The 19152-nt window shown below is 38.2% G+C and overlaps 1 protein-coding gene across 5 annotated transcripts in view; it reads left to right on the top strand.

Moving 5' to 3' along the window:
- The window catches only part of KIF18A (kinesin family member 18A), a 109765-nt gene extending 91397 nt beyond the window's left edge, over positions 1-18368 (top strand). For 2 of the 5 annotated variants that reach the window (XM_072619279.1, XM_072619281.1), the window contains exons 15-18: positions 1551-2010; positions 3290-3397; positions 7054-7163; positions 10609-11098. In XM_072619279.1, coding sequence (XP_072475380.1) covers positions 1551-2010; positions 3290-3397; positions 7054-7163; positions 10609-10760 — 830 coding nt within the window. In that variant the 3' untranslated portion in view covers positions 10761-11098. Of the gene's footprint in view, positions 1-1550; positions 2011-3289; positions 3398-5635; positions 5822-7053; positions 7164-10608; positions 11099-11134; positions 13278-18165 lie in introns of those variants that run through there. The other 3 variants (XR_011969275.1, XM_072619280.1, XR_011969276.1) reach the window with 3 other exon arrangements.
- The last annotated feature ends 784 nt before the right edge of the window (positions 18369-19152 follow it).

Genomic DNA, 19152 nt, shown 5'->3' on the forward strand with positions numbered 1-19152 from the left:
TGTATTTTGCTTAGTTTTTTTAATTAAAGGGGGATGGGCACCTTCATGGTTTTGGTGAGTGAATTAGGACAAAGCAGTAGATATCTCTAGGTTCAGAAATAGAACAGAAGAAAGTCAGTGATTTACTTAGTGATTATTGTTGGAGGAAAAAGTTTGTCATTCAGTTCAACAGATATTTGTTAAGCAGCTGCTCTGTTCTAGGCACTGTTGTAGGGCCTGGGAATAGAGAGACAGAATGGGACAGTCTTCCCTCTAGGAACTCACAGAAACTCAGTTTCTTAGGGCAGAAGGAAAGGAGGAGGACATTCCAAAGACCCTGAAAGATCCAGCCTGGTTAGGCTCACTGTAGCTACTAAAGAGTTATTTTTAAAAGTCCTGTTAATCACAGCTCGTTGGTCAGTGTCCTTCGTTCTGGAAGAGGACCAAACTGACATCCCTATGCCAGAGTCAAGTTTCAGCGTGTTCGACTGGCTGAGCAGACCATTGAGAGCTCAACATGCTCTACCACAGGTCAGGCACAAAGGTGAACATTTGGAGCAGATTCTCTAAATTTGTGTACCCTGTGTTTCCTTTGAATTACAGTTCTCCTTTGCTCATAGAGTACAGCGCCTTCTCTGATGTGGGTATAACATATTTTAGCCGGTACTTCTATATGTTGCCTTAATAATCATCAAAATGATTTGACATCTTCTGAATCAGAGATGAAAATATCCTTAGTGTGTTTTAATACTAAATGTATATTGTTGTATCCTAATAGTTTAACAATCTAAACACAATGGAATAGTGTTGGATATAGAATCAGAAGGCCTGGGTCCAAGTCCAGCTTGGCCATTTATTACCTGTGTGATGTTATACAAGGCACTTCAATTCCAAGTTTCTGACTCCTCATCTAACTATAAAATCATGACTGGTCAGGTTTCATCTCTAAATCCATGATACTGTGATATACCAACTCTTACACCCTTATCAGTCAAAAGAATTTAAAGCATTTTTCCACTGTAATCTGCAAATGTTCAGTTAACCAAAACCTTCCTGGCCGTATGAAAGACTGTTGTCTTTTCCTGCTTCAAATGAACTTTTTCCTCAGTAATTCCAAAGGAGGCTTTGCTGTAGTTGAAACGTTGGTAGTTGTTGTATCTGCTGATTATTGTTGTCATTTTCCTCTTAAAGCTTACTCCTAAATCAGGTATAAAAAGGAGGTATTTCCTTGAGATCTTAGTAAAGCCAAAGGTTGTTCTTGATTTTTTATCCAGCATGATCCCAGGTTGATAATATCTGTAATGTAGTCCTAATGCTAATTACTTGTCTGTGGACAAATTATGTGTGCTCAGTTTCCTGGTCTTTTATTACAACTGTTTGAAAATTCATTAGTAGTTTTAAATTTTGGTTGATCTTTATTCCCCGGTAGCCTTATTATTTTCTGTATTTTTTTTTTTAATGAACTAATAGAAAATAGCCCTCCCACCCCCTTTTGGGGAATTGCAGTGGTGTGATTAGTGGGAGAAAAGTTCAGATGAAGCTATTGAATTTTGTTTTACTTTGCTTAACAGGTACGCCTTCAGATGAATCCAGTGAAAATATGCAGCCAGTAATTAATCAACAGAAAACTCCTGCACAAAAAAGAACTCGGAGGAAATTAATCCAGTCTCCCTTGATGACCGAACATTCCGAAGGACTTAAACTGTCTAGTAAAACTCGACTCAATGATTCTTTCACACAGGAACTCCAACCTATTGTATATACACCAGAAAATTGTAGAAAATCCATTCAGAATCCCAGTTCACAGTCGTCATATGGAACCAGTTTTCAGGAAATCAACAGTTTAAATACAGACAGTACTGTCTTTCATGCTCCGTTTTCACAAAGTTGTGTACCTCTGGACAGAAGGCTAGAGCACGTCAAAGAGAATCTGGAGTCTACATTCACTGTACATGAAGACACCAGGGACACAAATGGCGTGTTCTCAGGAAAGGAGTTAGAACCAAATGGAAATGAGACCGTGTTACCAAGGTATGGTATGGCATAAGGGTTTTCTATCAGTGGAATTTCCCAAATGTATTTACTCAGGATTCTTCAGATAGATTTAATTACTCCTTTCCTTTTCCTGCTAAAGATTTAGTGTGGATTTATTCATGGAAAAAGCCAGTACCTGGAACTCAGCAGACCCAAGTTCCTACACCCGGTCTCTGTCACTAGCTAGCTGTGTAACCTCATGTACTCCCCCTAATCTGAGCTTCAGTTTCCTCATTATTTCCATAATGACCTTCTCCACACTGACACTGTATAAAACATATTGACTAATTTTTAAGCAAAATATGCACTCTTCATTTTTCTGCCATTCCATCTTAAAAGCCTTCACTCCTATTTCATACCTCATCTCCTATTTGGTACCTCCAGTAAATGTACTCTAACAAAGTGACTTAAGTTGAATGGGCTGCTCTGTCCTTTAGTTGCCGAGCAGATGACCCAAACCATCTGAAAAGGATTATTGTATTTGTGATACTTTTAAATTTCCTTTGAAGGAAATGCCACAATTTCTCATGGTGTCTGACAGCTCTTGGTACTCCAGCAACCCTTGTATCATGTAAAATACTTCTAAGCCTAAACCAATTTTCCCTGCATTTCCTCTAAACCAGCATATGCTTCCATATTTTACCTGTTGAGTCACATTTCATCCATCATATTTTGTACATGTTGGTGCAAGGAAAGATATCCATGCCTTTTCTTGCTGCTGGTGACATGACAATATTATGACAGCTATGGTTTCTGTATTTGAATGGGATAAATAGAGAGAAAGGTAGAGAGAGATGTGTATTTAGAGATATCCTACACATTTTCTAGTTATTAATATGTAGGTGTAGGAAATCTTTACTAAAGTCTCATTGCAATGCTTCATCGTGGTGTGGAAATGATTCTTGGTCTATCCCAGCAGAGCACAAATTCCAGTAGGTCCTACCAGACTGAACAAATTGGGGCACAATGCCTTGCACAGAGTAGGTTCTTGATAAATGGTGAATGAAGTGAGGTCCTAGTAGAAGGTGTCTATTTGTCACCATAGCTTAGTATACAGTCTCCTCCCCGAGTGCTGTTCATCAGGGGATAACTTGTTACTGCAGCTTCCTTAGATACCTTTACCTCCATGGGCCTCAGGTGCCTCGTAAATATGTAAGGGATTGGACTAGGTATGATGCCTGAAATGCCACCAATGTTTTTGGTTTGTTGAAAATGTTTATGGTCTGTATTTATTACCATCATGAAAAATCTGGTTTTCCACTCTCATAAACTGTAGGCTTAGCCTCCCTTCATTATTGACTAAGACATCTGTCCACATAACAAATGAAGCCCCATCCTACATGGCAATGACTGCTGCTGCCAAGAGGAAACGAAAATTAGCAAGGTAAGATTCAAGAAAGCGAGCCCGTTGCTGAGCAGTGTCAGACCTGTCTGCTGCTCAGTGGCCTCTCCTCAGGCTTTATATCCTGCTTCTCTCATTTTTGTGTAACTGTTTAAACCTGTAGTCTGTCCATAGCAACCAGTGGTGATCAAAGAGCCGGAAAACTTGGGTTCAAATCCTGGCCTTACATTCTAGGGATCTTCCTTGGCTGTCTGCACCTCTTTTTGTACAGTGCGGGGGAAATAGTGCTTGTTCTACCTTGACCATGAGGTTGTGGTGAGGAAAAGCACAACGTAAAACAAAGGGCCAGAAATCAGAAGTGTTATTCACAAGGATGTGTCTGTAACACAGACACTCTGTATAGTAGACCCTTTGAGAATGTTTGTGGAATGTGTTGAATCCAGGGGTATGTTATTGTTAATTTAACAGTTCAGAATGGTCAACTTGAATAAAACCTCCAATTTGAATTATCTTGGGGGTTTTTTATTTTCACATTTAAAAACTGCTAGGAAATTCTTTAAACCCTAAAAACATTATATTCATCTACTGAAGTTCTACCACGTTGGAGTTTTCAAATGGATGAAAAAGTGGATGACTCCAGATTTGTACAACCATAACTGATCAGACTTTTAGGAGAGGGATAGATAGACAGGGGCCTTCTCTGGAAAACACTCTATTTAAATGTGAAAAATAGATTTTCCAGCCTTCTTGTTGCTACTACCTGCCTCACAAGTATACTGTGAAGAAAGTGAACCTTGAGACATGTTTCTTTTTTTCACTAATGTGTCATTTCCGTGTGTTTTAGTACAAAGCACCCTGTATTTGGAGTCAGGTTGTGGGGTTGTATCTGTCCCAGTCATCCAGGCCCTAGCTAGCTGGCAGATCTTTGGCAGGTCACTATCTCTCTGAGCCTCAGCTCATGTAATGGGATGAGTTTTGCACCATGTATTTTGCAAGGTGTTATGAGAATCAAATGCGATCACCTATGTTAATTTGACATTTTAAGGTATTTACAAAGTGCTATGTGTCATAATTATTATATGTCATATACTATTATTATTAAAGTCATTCATCACTTTTTCCCTGCTCAAACCAATTATCATACTTACTCCATATTAAAATGCTGAACTTTTTTTTACGTACAGCTTTGTCTTTGTTTTCAACTGCAGATATTATTCTTTAACTTGGGTGACCTTGATAATAATAAGGTAATAAGCACAGTGAGATAGAAGTACTCTTATCTCCTTCTTCCTCGTTGCTCATTGACACAACTCACACATGAGTGACGGGATGTGGAAGGAGCCATTGGAGCTGTCAGTTACGTTGGATGCTTTGAAATTGCCATCGTTGTAGGAATCAGTATGTTTAGTGACCTGTAAATACAGTTGTGTGCTTCTGCAGTAGCAGCTAACACTGTGGTGTTCAATAACAAGACGTAAAGAAAATAAGTTGATTTTTTCAAGCATAAGAATTGCTTTTGTTAAGTTCCCTCTGGAACCAGTAATTAGATCCTGTCATTAACTAAGGTTAAGAGAGATTAATGCTAGAAATGTACATAATTACTTTTTTTTGATCCTCCTTTTCCTTAATTAAATCTACATGAGCGTGATAGTAATAAACCCTGGTATTTTCCACTTATCCACCAGCTTAATCTATATATGTGTGTATATTCATAGTATATCCATTTTACTTCCTACCCAGGTATTAGAACAAAATCTGAAAGTACTAGCAATTCCCACAAAATACTAAACTGCTCATGTTGACTCACTACTTCAGTTGGAAATAATAAAATTTTAGTCTTAAATTAATAGAGCATAACAACAGAATTACCTGACTGAGAATATGCTTACCAGGTATAGTCCAGATCACAGTATAACTTAGCTATACTTAGTTTATATTCATCAGATTATTTCAAAGCTGGAATCTTTCATTACATTCAGTAATAACCTTATCCTTCCATTAAGATTGAACTGATTTTGAGAGATTGTGCTGTTCCAAGAAGCAGTTTTAAATAATGTATAGTAATACTTTGTTTATAATTCAGGGGTCATCTATCAATGAAAACTTTTTAAAGAGAATATAACATGTATTTGTTAGCTTTCAGAGACAATTTCAGAGAAACAGCTAGCCACAGTTTAGAGAAAAAAAGGAAAACCTCATCTCCCTCCTCTTGGTGACCATTAATTTTGTCCATTTGATTTTGTACTCCTCCCTACAAATTTTGTGTTTTTCTCTTTACAGCTGTAATCTCAAAAGCAGGACACAAAGCCCTCTTGTGACGTGGATATTGAGCATGTTTCATCAATGGAATATTAACTAAATCTCAAGACTTTTTTTAAAGTGTAGCTAAAAAGTTTATTAAGTCAGCTGTATATACCCACCCATAAACATTCCACTTGATTACATTGGGATTACATTCCTGGAAATGTGAGTTTTATTCAAGTGGTGCTATTCCAAGCCCAGATTTCCCATAGGAAGGATGCTGTAGATAATGTTTGTGTTCTTTACACAATCCTAAATGACTGTAAAATAAGATGTGAGGATAAACACTCATCCACGATAGCCAGTGACAGCCTTATGCAGGATGCTTTATTTCTTGGGGTAGGAAATCTAATGATTTGATTCATGAAACAAGTGTATTAATTTAAAGGAATGCGTGAAATAATGATCGGACCTCATCTGGCATTATTCAAGAATGAGTTGTTCCACAGAAGTGTCTTTTTAAAAGAATTTGAAGCTTATTAAAATCTTTATTTTCACAGTTTTGCATGGAAATTTTTCTAAAGTGTGTCTTGCCTTTTTCAACACAAAACTTTTTCTCAATGACTCAGGGTCCTCATTGTAAACATCCATCACTTGTGTAATGCTGTAGTATCATGAGTGCCCTTAGGGCTCATTGAGACATATGTGGCTCTTTACCCCTTCGGTAAATGTCCCCAAACACCTGTGCTTTTGCCTCTCGTGTCTTGCTTTTCAGTATTTTTTCTTTCTTTTCCTATTATTTGCTGCTTGTGATCTAGGCTCGGAAACCATATAACTAAGCTTGTTACAATTCACAATAAAAGTAAATACCCTGTGGAGCTTCTCAGTAATAATAGTCTCCCTTAGATTTGTATGGGGCTTTACGATTTTCTAATCACTTGTATGCACACGATCTCATTAGATCTTGTTTCTGATAATTAAGGTATGTCAGCTTCAATTGCATGAGCTTTGTAACATCCCTCTCTGTCTGTCACTAGGGCCCTTTTTTTTCCCTCCCTCGCAGTTAACTGGGTTCTGGATTGTTGAGACAGCTAGATAATGATTGTTCACCTCTCGCTTTCACTTGGCAATTTATCGAGTACTTTCTTCCTTGAGATAAAGCCCCACAATAAATTCCTGTGGTTACAGAAGTGCTTCACATACATCTTCTCCTCTGACCCTCCCAGCCTTCCTTACAGCAACCCTGGGAGAGGGAGGCCATTGAGGTTCCTTTACCCTCCTCTATAAAGCAAGGACAGTCCTTGGGGCCTCTCCCCCTCCTGATGTAAGGCCCAAGAGAGCGTAGTTATAGCCCTTTGTAACATAGCCCTTTGTAACCGAAATCATTCAATGTATGTTAGTTATATGTACTTATTATGTTGTAAAAATAGCAACATTTTTTGTACTTTTTTTTCAAGTCCTGCCCCTAGCAGTTTGTTAAGGACCACGCAAGATCCTGTAGCTACGAAGCGTGTTCGAAAAGATCTTTCAGGTCATGAATATTCTAGGATAAACAGATCAGCAAAGGGTAAGTTGTAGTTTCTCAGCTCTTGACCAGAATTAGAGAGTATGGTTATTGAAAGTCAAGATATAGTGATACAAGTCATTGGGCTGTTTCTTGAATTCATCTTTAAGAGGTTATATCCATTTAAAGCTTTTATACAATCTGTACAAAAGGCAGCATAGCACCCAGAGGACTGGGCTGGGAGTCAGGAGGACTTGGGTTCTAGGCCCATCCCTGGCCCATGCTGCCTTTGTGGTCTCAGGCGAGTTCCTTAACCCAGGGCGCCAAGCAGCAGCCAGCTCTCTCACCCTGAGTCATAGAGGGGCTGTTGTCCTGCATTATTAGAAGGAGTTTTTGCAGTAGGACTTCTCTGCATGATTACAGAATGATTCAGACAAAAATCTGCGTGTGTCAGGCAATTTGAAGAAACTGCTTCTTCACCTGCTGCCATTCCCAGGCTCCCTGTCTCTGGCTACTGAGTACCCTCAGACTTGTACAACCCACCAGGGTGTAAAAGCAACTAGAGGAAGTCAAAAGAGATTCTCAGAGTTCAAATAAGCAAACATCTACTGAGTACACAATCTGCAGGGCCTGGTGTGAGGTCTTAGGGATGCAAAGATCTGACTTCACAAAGCTTGTATTCTCCTTCGAGATAGAATCTATTCACAGAAGAGTATGATATGAAGTCATTTAGGGGAGCAGCCATCTTCCCAGCTCTTTCTTCACCCGTACTACCTAGCCTGCTGGCCACCCCACTGCCAACATTCATGAAAATATCTTCACTGAATATTCCTGAAGCCCTGAGGTAGAAAGTGAGCTGTCAACCTATCTGAAAATAGTTGTAGGTAGAGCAAATCATAAAAGGTCCACCTGATGCCTTTCTCCTTTTAAGATTTTACGGTTCAGATGTTCTATCTGTGGACTGTATTTCCCCCATCTCATTGTTTTTCCTTGCCCGAATTCCATGTGATCATTTGTTAGATAATAACATAGTAGAGGAAAAGATGAAGAAGACGTCATTGTAGCACTCAGATTTTCAGATTAGAGCCATGGAATCTCAAAATGAGAATGAACCTCCAAAGCCACGGAGGTTGACACTTGGACAATATTGTGAATACTATCAACCCTGATTAGAATGTTTTTAGGTGTATAAAATAAAATACATAGGATTACAGGAAGGACGATAATTTCGTTGAATGACAAAACATTTAAGATTCACCAATAATAAAAATATCAGTCCCTGTATTAGGTGTCCTCCCAGTCTTCCTCATTAAAAGGAGGTAATTCCAGGGATTGAGTCAGTGGCATAGGGGTTCAGGCAGATCTCTCTAACCTGGACAGCATTCACTAGCACAGACATTGACATGGACTCTGTCAACGTGGTTCATCTTTAGATAGCAAGGTTCCAAGAGAGAGGCTCGTTGACAGAAGATTGGCTTTTTTGACACTTTTGGATGGTGTCATTGCAAACAGCATTATAGTAGAAGCAAATTCATATACCTTGGAGGAAAACGTTCCGTTTTCCTACAAGCTTCAATGGAGGCTGTTTTTGAGATGCACATGAAAACTCCTAATTTCACTATACTTCATCAGTGTTGTATTTTCAGTTAAAGTTCTTAAAATTGGTAGACTTTATTTGTAAATTTTGCGTGTTGTGATAGAGCAGTATTAAGTGAAAAGAGATTTATAGAAATGTCTTTAAGAAAGCAAGGAAAGTCTTAAGAACTAAAATGTCCTCAAATTATTTAACTTCTTGCATTGTATTTAGTGATAGCTATTTGCTCTATAGATGTGTGCTCTCAGGAATCCTCAAGTTCATTATAATTTCGCAAACAAGTAACAGATTGTATCATATTAGTCTAAACCACACCTTCCTAAAATTAGATGTCTTTGGAACGAAAACACACCAAAAAATAATCCAGACCTTAGGCTACACTTAGTTATTTTTATACACACCACGTTCAAGGGGAAGTTGTCATCTGTATTCAAACGAATTTGGCACATAAAAGTGGAGAGAAATTGTTTTGATAGTTACACTTTATAAAGAAAACTTAAGATATAAATGCAAAAAGTACCTCCGATCTAATGAATGGCTTTATTTTTAAAGGAATTTCTTCTTTCTTAGATCAGTCTCCCTTCTTTGGTTCTTCCCCAATTCTGGAAAAGTTATCATTCGTCCTTGTGCCTCCTCCACGTGTAATTTCATCTCTCATCTGTTTCCTCATCAACCCTTCTTCTCCCTGTTCTCTCCACCCAAGATTGATGTAAACTTATGATTGATGATAATGAATAATTTGGGAAAGGGTTATTTTGCAAGGTAGATGTTTTAAAGGGGAAGATGTACAAGTAAAACGAACTTAAATATATAGGATTGAATTCTGGACAACAATTTGGAATTAATCATTCTAGAAGGGTGAATGGCCCTCAGATCCTACTGTTAGGCATATACCCCAAGGCGATCAAAGTCAGAAAAGCTTCCTATATGTCAAACTATTCAGAGTGATCCTCGAACAGCACTTTTAGGGGAGCCAAGAACTAAAACCCAAGCAGTCGCTCACCCCCGGGGGGATGACTAACCAAATTATAGTAAGTGAATGGAATGGAATGTTATTGCAGCTGAAGAAATGAATATTAATTCAGAGAAATATTGTAATGCTTCCGTGAGCTGATGCAGGGTAAAGTGAGCAGGAACAGGAAAATAATGGTGTACCCACCGACTATGGTAACATAAATGCAAAGAGCTAAACCAGAACCAAATTGAGTGTTGTGTAATGATAATGACCAAGCTTGTTCTTGAAAAACAGTGAGATCCACCTCCCTCTTCTCTTTGCAGAGAGGTGGAAGATTGTGGGTGTGGAACAGAGTATGCACTGTGAGATTTCCTTTCTTTGTTGGTTAGTTTGGTGAAACAGCTTATTTTTCCACTTTTCTCTTTAAATCTTTATTACAAAGAATGGCCCGCTGAATCTGGGGATACATTTGGAAATGAAGGTTAAGTTAAAACCAAAACAAATCAATAAAAAATACCTCTTTGTTTTAAATCCATAAAATTGAAAGAAGCAGTGAGATCAAGTGTTAACTTTTTTTCACCAGAAACTGGGAAAATGTACATATATATATATATTTAAGACAGAAGAGAAGTGCAAAGCTGATGAGCTAAGAAAGGCAAGGAGAGTGACAGAAAATATGATTTTTAATTAGATAAGAGTAAATAACTTTAAAAAAGGCTATTTAGCATTCTGGAGTATATGAAAGAACTCTACTTCCATGAAATCATTGCATATAATGTCTAAAAATTTGTATTTAGCACCTCTAGATAGGATTTTAACAACCTTACTTTTACCAAAAGGATTGGTATTTATTTTATTTTTTGCACGGTTTTTGGTTTTATAATTCTGACAAGTATTAGTTGAATGAATTATTTCTTGAATGGCACTTTTACATTTTTCTATTTGTCTTTCTTTTCCAGCATGTAAAAGAAGTCTCCGTGAACTAAATCCAGGCATGCAGAGAAAATTTGGGAGAAGTATTTTAGAAGGAAACGTAACACTCAGTTCAAAATCAAAGTCGTCCACTTTTATCAAGCCTAATTTTCTAAAAAGTTTTCCCAAGAAGGACTAAAGTATACCTTTTGTGTGTCCTTCCAGGTACTTTTGAAGAAGGTTTTAAAAATAGACTTTGTGTTTTTCCTCAATTCTATAAAAACATCCTAGAATAGAAGAGAAGACATTCCCCTTTCCCTTTCATGCGTTCTTAAATAAATGTAAATTTCAACAGCAAAACTAGATGTAAATTTTTGATATTTTTAACATAATATAGTTTTTGTTTTTGTATTTGTTTTTTATTGTAGGACCATTTAAATTAAAATTTCCTTACCCAGGGTCTCCTTTTCCCTAAATATTTTTCTGTACTAATAGCTTGTAAGCCTATAGAGTTGTAAATAAATTATCTAAACAGTTTTTGTTCTTAGAATACACTCATTCTTGTCTCTGCAGATGCGGATTTTACAGCTAAATTTGGGCGTGGTTTGTCCTCCATGGTGAAAACAGTATTTGATTTGTACGTTGGGCTCTTACGATGCCATCCACACCTCCTCGTTAAGCTGATTGTTTGGAACTTTCTCTTCATTCAAAGTAGGCCCACCTTTTTTTTTGGTGCCTAAACTTGGTCTGAAAGTAATTCACAGGACTCTGATAACAATGAAAACTAACCATATTGACATTCATTTTTACTAATGCCTCTTACATTTGTTGTGGTTTCCGTTCAGTCATTCAGTTGTGTCCAACTGTTCGTGACCCCATGGACTGTAGCATAGCAGGTCCTTCTGTGCTCCATTATGTCTTGAAGTCTGTCCAAGCTCATGTTTGTTGCTTCCATGACATTATCTGTCTTATCTTTTGCCATCCCCTTTTCCTTCAGCCTTTCCCAGCATCATGGTCTTCACCAGTGCATCCTGTCTTCTCATTATGTGGCCAAAGTATTGAAGGTTCAACTTCAGTATTTGACTTCCAGTGAATAGTCTGAATTAATTTATTTAAGTATTGACTGATCTGTTCTCCTTGCTGTCCAAAGGACTCTCTCAGATCTCCAGCACCACAGTTCAAAGGTGTCGATTCTGTGGTGCTTGGCTTTCCTTATAGTCCAAATCTTACAGCCATATACATTAGTGCTGTAAAAACCATAGCTTTGACTGTACGAACCTTTGTTGGCAAGGTAATGTCTACAGATATGCCATCCAGATTTGCCATAGCTTTCTTCCCAAGGAGCAAGCATCTTTTAATTTCAGGGCTGCCGTCTTGTCTGCCATGCTGCTCACCATGATTTAGGGTTTTTTTGATGTTAAGTTTCATGCCAGCTTTTATACTCTCCTCTTTCACCCTTGTCCAGAGGCTTCCTCTTCACTTGCTGCCATCGGATGCCAACAATATCCTCTGCATTTCTGAGGTGGTGGATGTTTCTCCCGGCACCCTTAATTCTGATTTTTTTCTTCATCCAGCCTGGCGTTTCACCTCATATATCTGCGTAGAAGTTAAATAAATAAGGTGAAAATAGACAGCCTTACACCAGGTTCTCACGACTTGAGTTTGACTGTTGTTAACCAGAGCAACTGATTTAAATACATCCCAGTAATTTTCAGACTAGTGAATCAGCCTTCAGGAAAGTCCCTCCCTGGCATCACAATGTACCCAATAACTCTAATTTCTCTGAGACTATTGCGATTAAACCCAAGCTCTGGCAGACCCTGCCACGCTGGAATGGCTTTAGGTACAAACTAAGTCTCTGTCCTCCAAGGCCCCAGTTAAGAGATGTTCATCCAAAGATTGGCCACCAGGAAACATTTTTCTCCTTCTCCCTTAGCACCTCAATCAGTAAACAATGTCTAGTGTGTGTGAGGAACTTGGAGGGACTGTTCAGGTTCTCGGGAAGATGCAGTTTTGGAATCATCAACTTGTAGAAATCTAGTCCAACCTTATTTTACAGATTGTGAAATAAGGTCCAGAGAGGCAAAGTTACTTGCCAAAGATCACACAGCCAGTGGAGAGAGCTGGAACTTGATCCTAGGTCTAATGACTCCAAGTCCTGTGTTCCTACCATTATGCAGCATACCCAAACTTCTGTGTACCTCCACTGCTATTGTACCTATTATACTCTGCCGCCTTGAATAGTATCTGCATTAGTGACTGTAGAGACCTGTTTCTCCCATCTTGACTTTTACTTTAAATCCCTTGCAATCACATCAGCATGTCTTTACATAAAGCTATTTAACCCTCATCTGATGCGTTCCAACCCTTGGTAAGAGCCCGTATCATTCATATGTCTTAGAGCACAGTCCAGAATGCCAGGCCTTGTTCTCCATTGCCATCTCTTTAACTGACAGTAAACTTCCTGTGTTCTACCTTCACATTAGTGGCCATGAGGAAAGTATCCCCTGCACCCATAATCTCTTCAGTTCCCTGTCTTTCCAGAAAAATAGGATCTTTTCTGGAAGAGTAATTTCTTATCTGCAAAAGCACTTAGCACAATGCCCTGGTACATAAACGGTGCTTAATAAATGCTTCCCTTCCCAACTGGATGAATTGTAGCTTTCAGTGTGTTCATTATGAAAGGGTGCTCCAAAGCACTAACACTTTTAAACCCTACAGATATACTCTTTTCCTATTTCCCCTTCCTCCTTAGAAACAAGTGTTCATATGTATAAAATCCTGCAGACAGCCCAAGATGCAAGCCCCGGACTACATTGGGACACTTTAATGACATCCAGCGGTCCTTTCTATTGTACCTTTGAGCATTTGCTGAAAAAGTGTTAATACTGATCGACTTTAGTTTCCCTGTGACTCAGTAATTCCATTTTGCTTTCTTCACATCTGCCAAACTGGATCCCCATCTCTACACCACAAACTCATTCTGTCCACACTGACAGCAGGAAATCTTCCATGTTCTAACCCAACATGGACCCTGCCCTTATGGCATTTACATTGTAATAGTTATAAGATTATAACACTATAAACTATGATACACAGGATTTCATGCAGAGAACATTTGATCTGGACTTCGGATTTTATTGGAACTGCCTATGAGGAGACTCCCTACCACTACAGACCAGCAGCTTTTCTGCATAGGTTGTGAGAACCCCAGGTCAACTCCATACTCCCACTTCAGTGGAAGAACATAGTTACGTAGTTCCATGTCTGTTTTCCTTTTGAGCTCCAAAAAACATCATACCAATGGAGCAGAGACTCTTAACTTGGTCAACGAACTTTGATGGGGGAAAAATATACATCTTTATTTTTTATACTGAAAACTCATAGGTGAGTTTTCCTGAGAACTTCGATTTTGAGGAAGGGCCCAGAGCAGTCGTTCTTCCTTCTCCCAGCTTCACCCTCATAACCCTGAACTGGTTCCTTTCCCCTTTTATGTGTTGTCTTCCCCCATCATAATATAAGCTCAAGAACAGTATCCCCAGTCCTTAACACAGTCACTAGCACATAGTAAGCAGTCTTAATAAATGCTTATTCTTAACTGACATTAACTTAACCTTACCTAGTTTTAGTATTTTCCTTCAATTCTGAGAAAGGGTCCATAGGTTCCACCAAACGGCCAAAAGTATGACACAAGAAAAGTTAAACCTTCATTACTGAGCGTCTGTAGCCAAGGACATATATGTGCCCACCCAAAGGTATATAGGACCAACAACAATAGTTTCCCTAAATATATCTTAAATAACAGTCACTCAGCAACAGAAGTTAGCAAAAATTTATCATACAAACATTACAGAATAAAGTATTCTCAATATAAATCGAAAATTATGAATGCAGCCATAAACAGTCATTCTAATTTAGTAAACAATAATGCTACAATTTAGCCTTTTTACATTCTTTAGTCATCTCAAATATTAAAGATCTACTGTGTTAACATCTGGAGACATGTTTATAACATGTAAAATGCTTTGCAAACCTAAAAGTATCATAAATATTAGTTACTTTTAATATTACTTTCCTGGTGATACAAAAATAAAGCTGTCTCTCACCCTCATGTAACTTAGGTTTTACTGGAAATAAGCCACATGTACATAAAGGAGTAAGTACAAAACTATTACTTATACTGTGTTGATACAAAAAACTTTACAAGGGAGAATACACTAGGAACTATGGTGATTAGAATAGATTTTCTATAGGAGACAGTCTATAAGTTGAATTTTGAATGAAGCTAATTATGACGTGGGGGTGATTACCAAGTACATTCTGCTACAAAGCTACAGAGATGGGAAATGGAATTTATGTATGTGAAAAGGGAATGAGTGTCTGGAATATGGCACATGAGGAAAGTCATGTGCAAAAATCAATTAATAGTTAGCAACTACCATTTTAAGGAAAAGAGCTTGGAATATGATGATCATCCACAAAGCAAAAGATAAAAGTTTACATCCAAAACTAACTTATCTGGCAAAACAAAGTATAATCTCCCATGGGGGGAAATGGAATTTTAATGCAGTAGGGGACTTGCAAGCATTCCTAGTTTTAAAAAAAAAGGCTGCATAGAATCTGTGCAGTGTAAAAACGAGAGTCAAGAGAAACCTAGGAAGGTAAATATATTGAAACTACTGAAAGGAACCATGTGATAAGGAAATGTTTACCTTCTAATAGAGAAGGAATGAGTATCCTATAATAATCTTAATGTCTTCATTGATCATAGAGGAAATTCAGTAAGATGGCATAGGTGGTTGTGGGGTTTTGTTTTATTTTCCGATTCTTACGTGAAGAAAGAAAAGGGAAGAGAAAAATAGGAATACACTCATCTTAATGCTTATAAAATGCTAACTTTGTGCTAAGCACTAGAGATAGAAACACAGAAACGAAAAAAATTCTTTTTCTCAAAGAACTTATATTGTGCACAATGGCAAGTACGTGTGTGTGATGAATTTAGAAGTAATACAGCGATTCAGGATAGCAGAGGAGGATTCAGGGATGTGCCAGAGCCAAGTCTTACCATCTGGGAGTATCCAGTTGCGAAATTACCAATATGAGCATTTACACCTTAGAAATCAGCAAACACTACATATTAGGGCTTGATTTATTATTGTGTTCATTGTCTAGACTGAAGAAAGTGATGGAGAAAAAATAATGCATATTCAACCTAAAAATTGTGTTATGCGCAGTTTGCTTTTCCTAAAGTACTGAACTTTTAAAAAACCTCATGCCCCTGAAGAGATGGCTCAAATAGGGGGATTAAAAAAAGGTTTCAGAAGGCTCTAGAAAGTAGTGTTGGAGTTGTGTTTCCAAGGAAGAGAGTGAATGATTCAGTGTAGTAGTGACGAGGGGTGAGTGTGTTCCACACGTAGGGTATAGATGGCCAGTGAAACAGAAGGGAGAGAGAATTGTGTGAGGAACAGAGAGGGTCAATGTAGTTATAGCTTAGAATTGGGAGTCAATCAACAAGCCTTTATTAAGTGCCTTCCATGTACCAGGGGTTGTGCTAGGCACTAGGGATATAAATATAAAAAAATTAAACCATCCCTACTGTCCACTAGGGGAGAAAAGGGAATGAGGAAGCATTTTCTTAAATTGAACTTATAGGTCAAGCTTTTTTTTTAATGGATTACTAGTTTGCCCTTCTTAAAAAATGCTTCAATTTATTTTTAAAATTAGATTATATTTTATTTCTATCTTTCCTTATATCACATTTGTTTCCAAACATCTTCCTCTGTACAGCAAGTTATATTCTTTATTTGTATTCATTGCCTATCAGGGGTGGCGAACTTGTGGTGTGGCCCTCGAGGTCCTTTAACTGAATCCAAACTTGACAGAAAAAATCCCCGTAATAAAAAAAATTTGTTATGTAAAACTTGGACTCAGTCAAAAGGCTGCATCCTAAAAATCTTCCTAAAAATCAGCATCCTCTCTCAACATAGTCTGCACACAGTAGGTACTTAATTGAATATTTGATGCATTCAGCTCAAATGAGTGGTATAGTGAAAAGAACCCTGGAATTGGAGTCCAGAAATGTCTGCCATCTGCTGTGCAGGCTTTGACAAGTCATTTCCTCACCCTGGGTCTTTCCCTCCTTCGTCAATGGAGGGGGCTAGACCGGAGAATCTCCCTGGGCCCTTTCAACATTAAATCCTTATGGTAATGATTACTGATCAGGAAATGTGCATTCTGGTCCCACTTCAAAGGAACCTTTAAAAACTTTACCTTTAACTGTACCTGAACCAGAGAAGCAGATTCTATACCTGGAGGTTTTCACTTGTCCTCCTTTTGTTGGAATGAATTCTTTAAACTGTAAGTGATAGCATACTGTACAAGGCTGCTTGGCTGCTTTCTAGTACTCTAAGGCCTACGATTTGCAGGGGAGCCTCTGAATTTATAAAGCAGTTGTCTCAACTCTCTGGATCAACTCATCCTCCCAAAAAAAGAACATAGTTCTTGATATTCGTGATATAAGTTCGTGATATTAAACATCTTCTGTAGGTATTGGGTATATTTCATCAGTGTTTTCCTCCCCCCCATCCCCACCCCACCACTATTGGAAGTTCATTTTTCACTAAGGCATGGTGGGAAGTGATGGCTGTCAGAATAGCTGGAACTCACTTCAAAATTCTCCATCTGTCAGTAGTTGAACATCACCATTCAAAAGCCCAAGCTGAGCTAGTTAATTTATAGCAAAGATGTTTCCAGGTGAAATTCATTTGCAAAAGGGAACTAATTTCTAGTGATGACCTTAAGACCGACCATTAGAAGGCCCCTTCCCAGATGGAAGTGAGTTAGAAAGAATTAACTGAAACGTTTTCTTGACACCCACCAAATATGAAAATCTTTTGGAGGAGAGTGTGTGTGTGTGTGTGTACACAAACATATATGTTCACATACATATACATGCACATATGTATTTAATGCTCATTTAGAAATGCACACCCAACTGGTAGGACTTGATATTTAATTCTTTTGCAAGCTATAAACACATCACAGCGGTATTTGGATAACGTACAGACTTTGTCTGTAAACAGAAGTTGCCTTAAGGCTTATTCCAAATACTTACTAGTAGAGAATTTCGAGATGTTTAACAAGTTCTTCAAATGAATGCCAATAATTTTTCAACATTTGGAAGGGAAAAGCACACTCAGTCTAATGTATATATTTTTTAATGTTGCCGTTGGAGGTGGCAACATTAAAGGTCACTGCTGAGCCACCTTTCCCCAGGTAACGCTGAAGGATAACATCTTGAGATGAACTATACCTGGAGCCGATGTTTAAATGGAATCACAGAATACTGTGCCCTCTCGTGTTACATCATACCAGATGGGATGTAACATAATATTGCACAACATGATATGACTCAGCCATGCAGGTGGCTTGGATTTTGAATAGTTTTCAATTAAAAGGAAGCATTATTAAAAAGAATCATGTGTGAAAAATCATTGATGGCATGCTATTACTGAACATACATAGTTCCTGTCTTCTTAAGCTCATAAAATCATATTTAGAAGAGACCTCAGAGGCCATCTAAGTCCAACTCCCTTATTTTACAGATGGAGAAACTGAGACCCTTGGAGATTAAGTGACAGAATGGCCTATTTAGTGTGATTGCTGCATAGTGGTACATTCTTGGTAAGAAAGAAGTCAGATCAGGGAAGCTGGACATTTAACTATCTTGATCACTATAATAGTTACACTGAAGGTTTATGTAGGTTTCAGGGATCTTCAATACCTAAAATGGAGCCACATTCTATAAGGAGGAGGTTTCTGTGAAGGGGCTAATCAGACACCGAAAAACAGACCACTGAGAGTCAACCAAAATAAAAATGAAGATTGAAAAATGTCGGTGGTTTCTTTTTCTTGTTACACCACAATCATTATCTGATGTCCTTCCCATCCCTCCATCCTGACAGAATCCTTCAAACACAGATATGGCCTATATTGAATTGCTTGTTTCCCAAAGGGAATGGGTGGGGAGGGAGGGATGAAGAGAAGTTGGAAGTCAAAGTTTAAGGAACAACTGTCGAGTATTGTTCTTACTACTTGGAAATAAGAAATACAGGTAAAGGGGTATGGAAAGTTATCTTGCTCTACAGGACAAAAGAGAAGATGGGGACAAGGGAAGGGAAGGATGTTAGAAAAGAGGGCAGATTGGTGAAAGGGGCAATTAGAATGCTCAACGTTTTGGGGTGGGGAGAGGGGAGAAATGGGAAGAAAATTTGGAACCCAAAATTTTGTGAAAATGAATGTTAAAAGTTAAATAAATAAATGAAAAAAACAAACAAACAAAAAAGAATCCTTCTTAATGCTTTGGAAACCATTGGGTAAAACCAACCAACACCGTGACCACAGCTGACATGTCTGGGTAGCTGAAGTCCGTCATCTGTAACTCTGCCATAAAAAGGGTAATGTGTTTCATCATCCATCCTCAGGGACCAGAATTGGTCAATACATTTCATCTGAAATCAGCTGCATTTTGTGTTGTTTTCATTTGTATTATTATAGTCTCTTGTATGTCTCCTGGTTCTGTTTTCCTTCAT

The sequence above is a fragment of the Notamacropus eugenii genome, chromosome 6, assembly GCF_028372415.1.
Source record: "Notamacropus eugenii isolate mMacEug1 chromosome 6, mMacEug1.pri_v2, whole genome shotgun sequence".
Lineage (NCBI taxonomy): Eukaryota > Metazoa > Chordata > Mammalia > Diprotodontia > Macropodidae > Notamacropus > Notamacropus eugenii.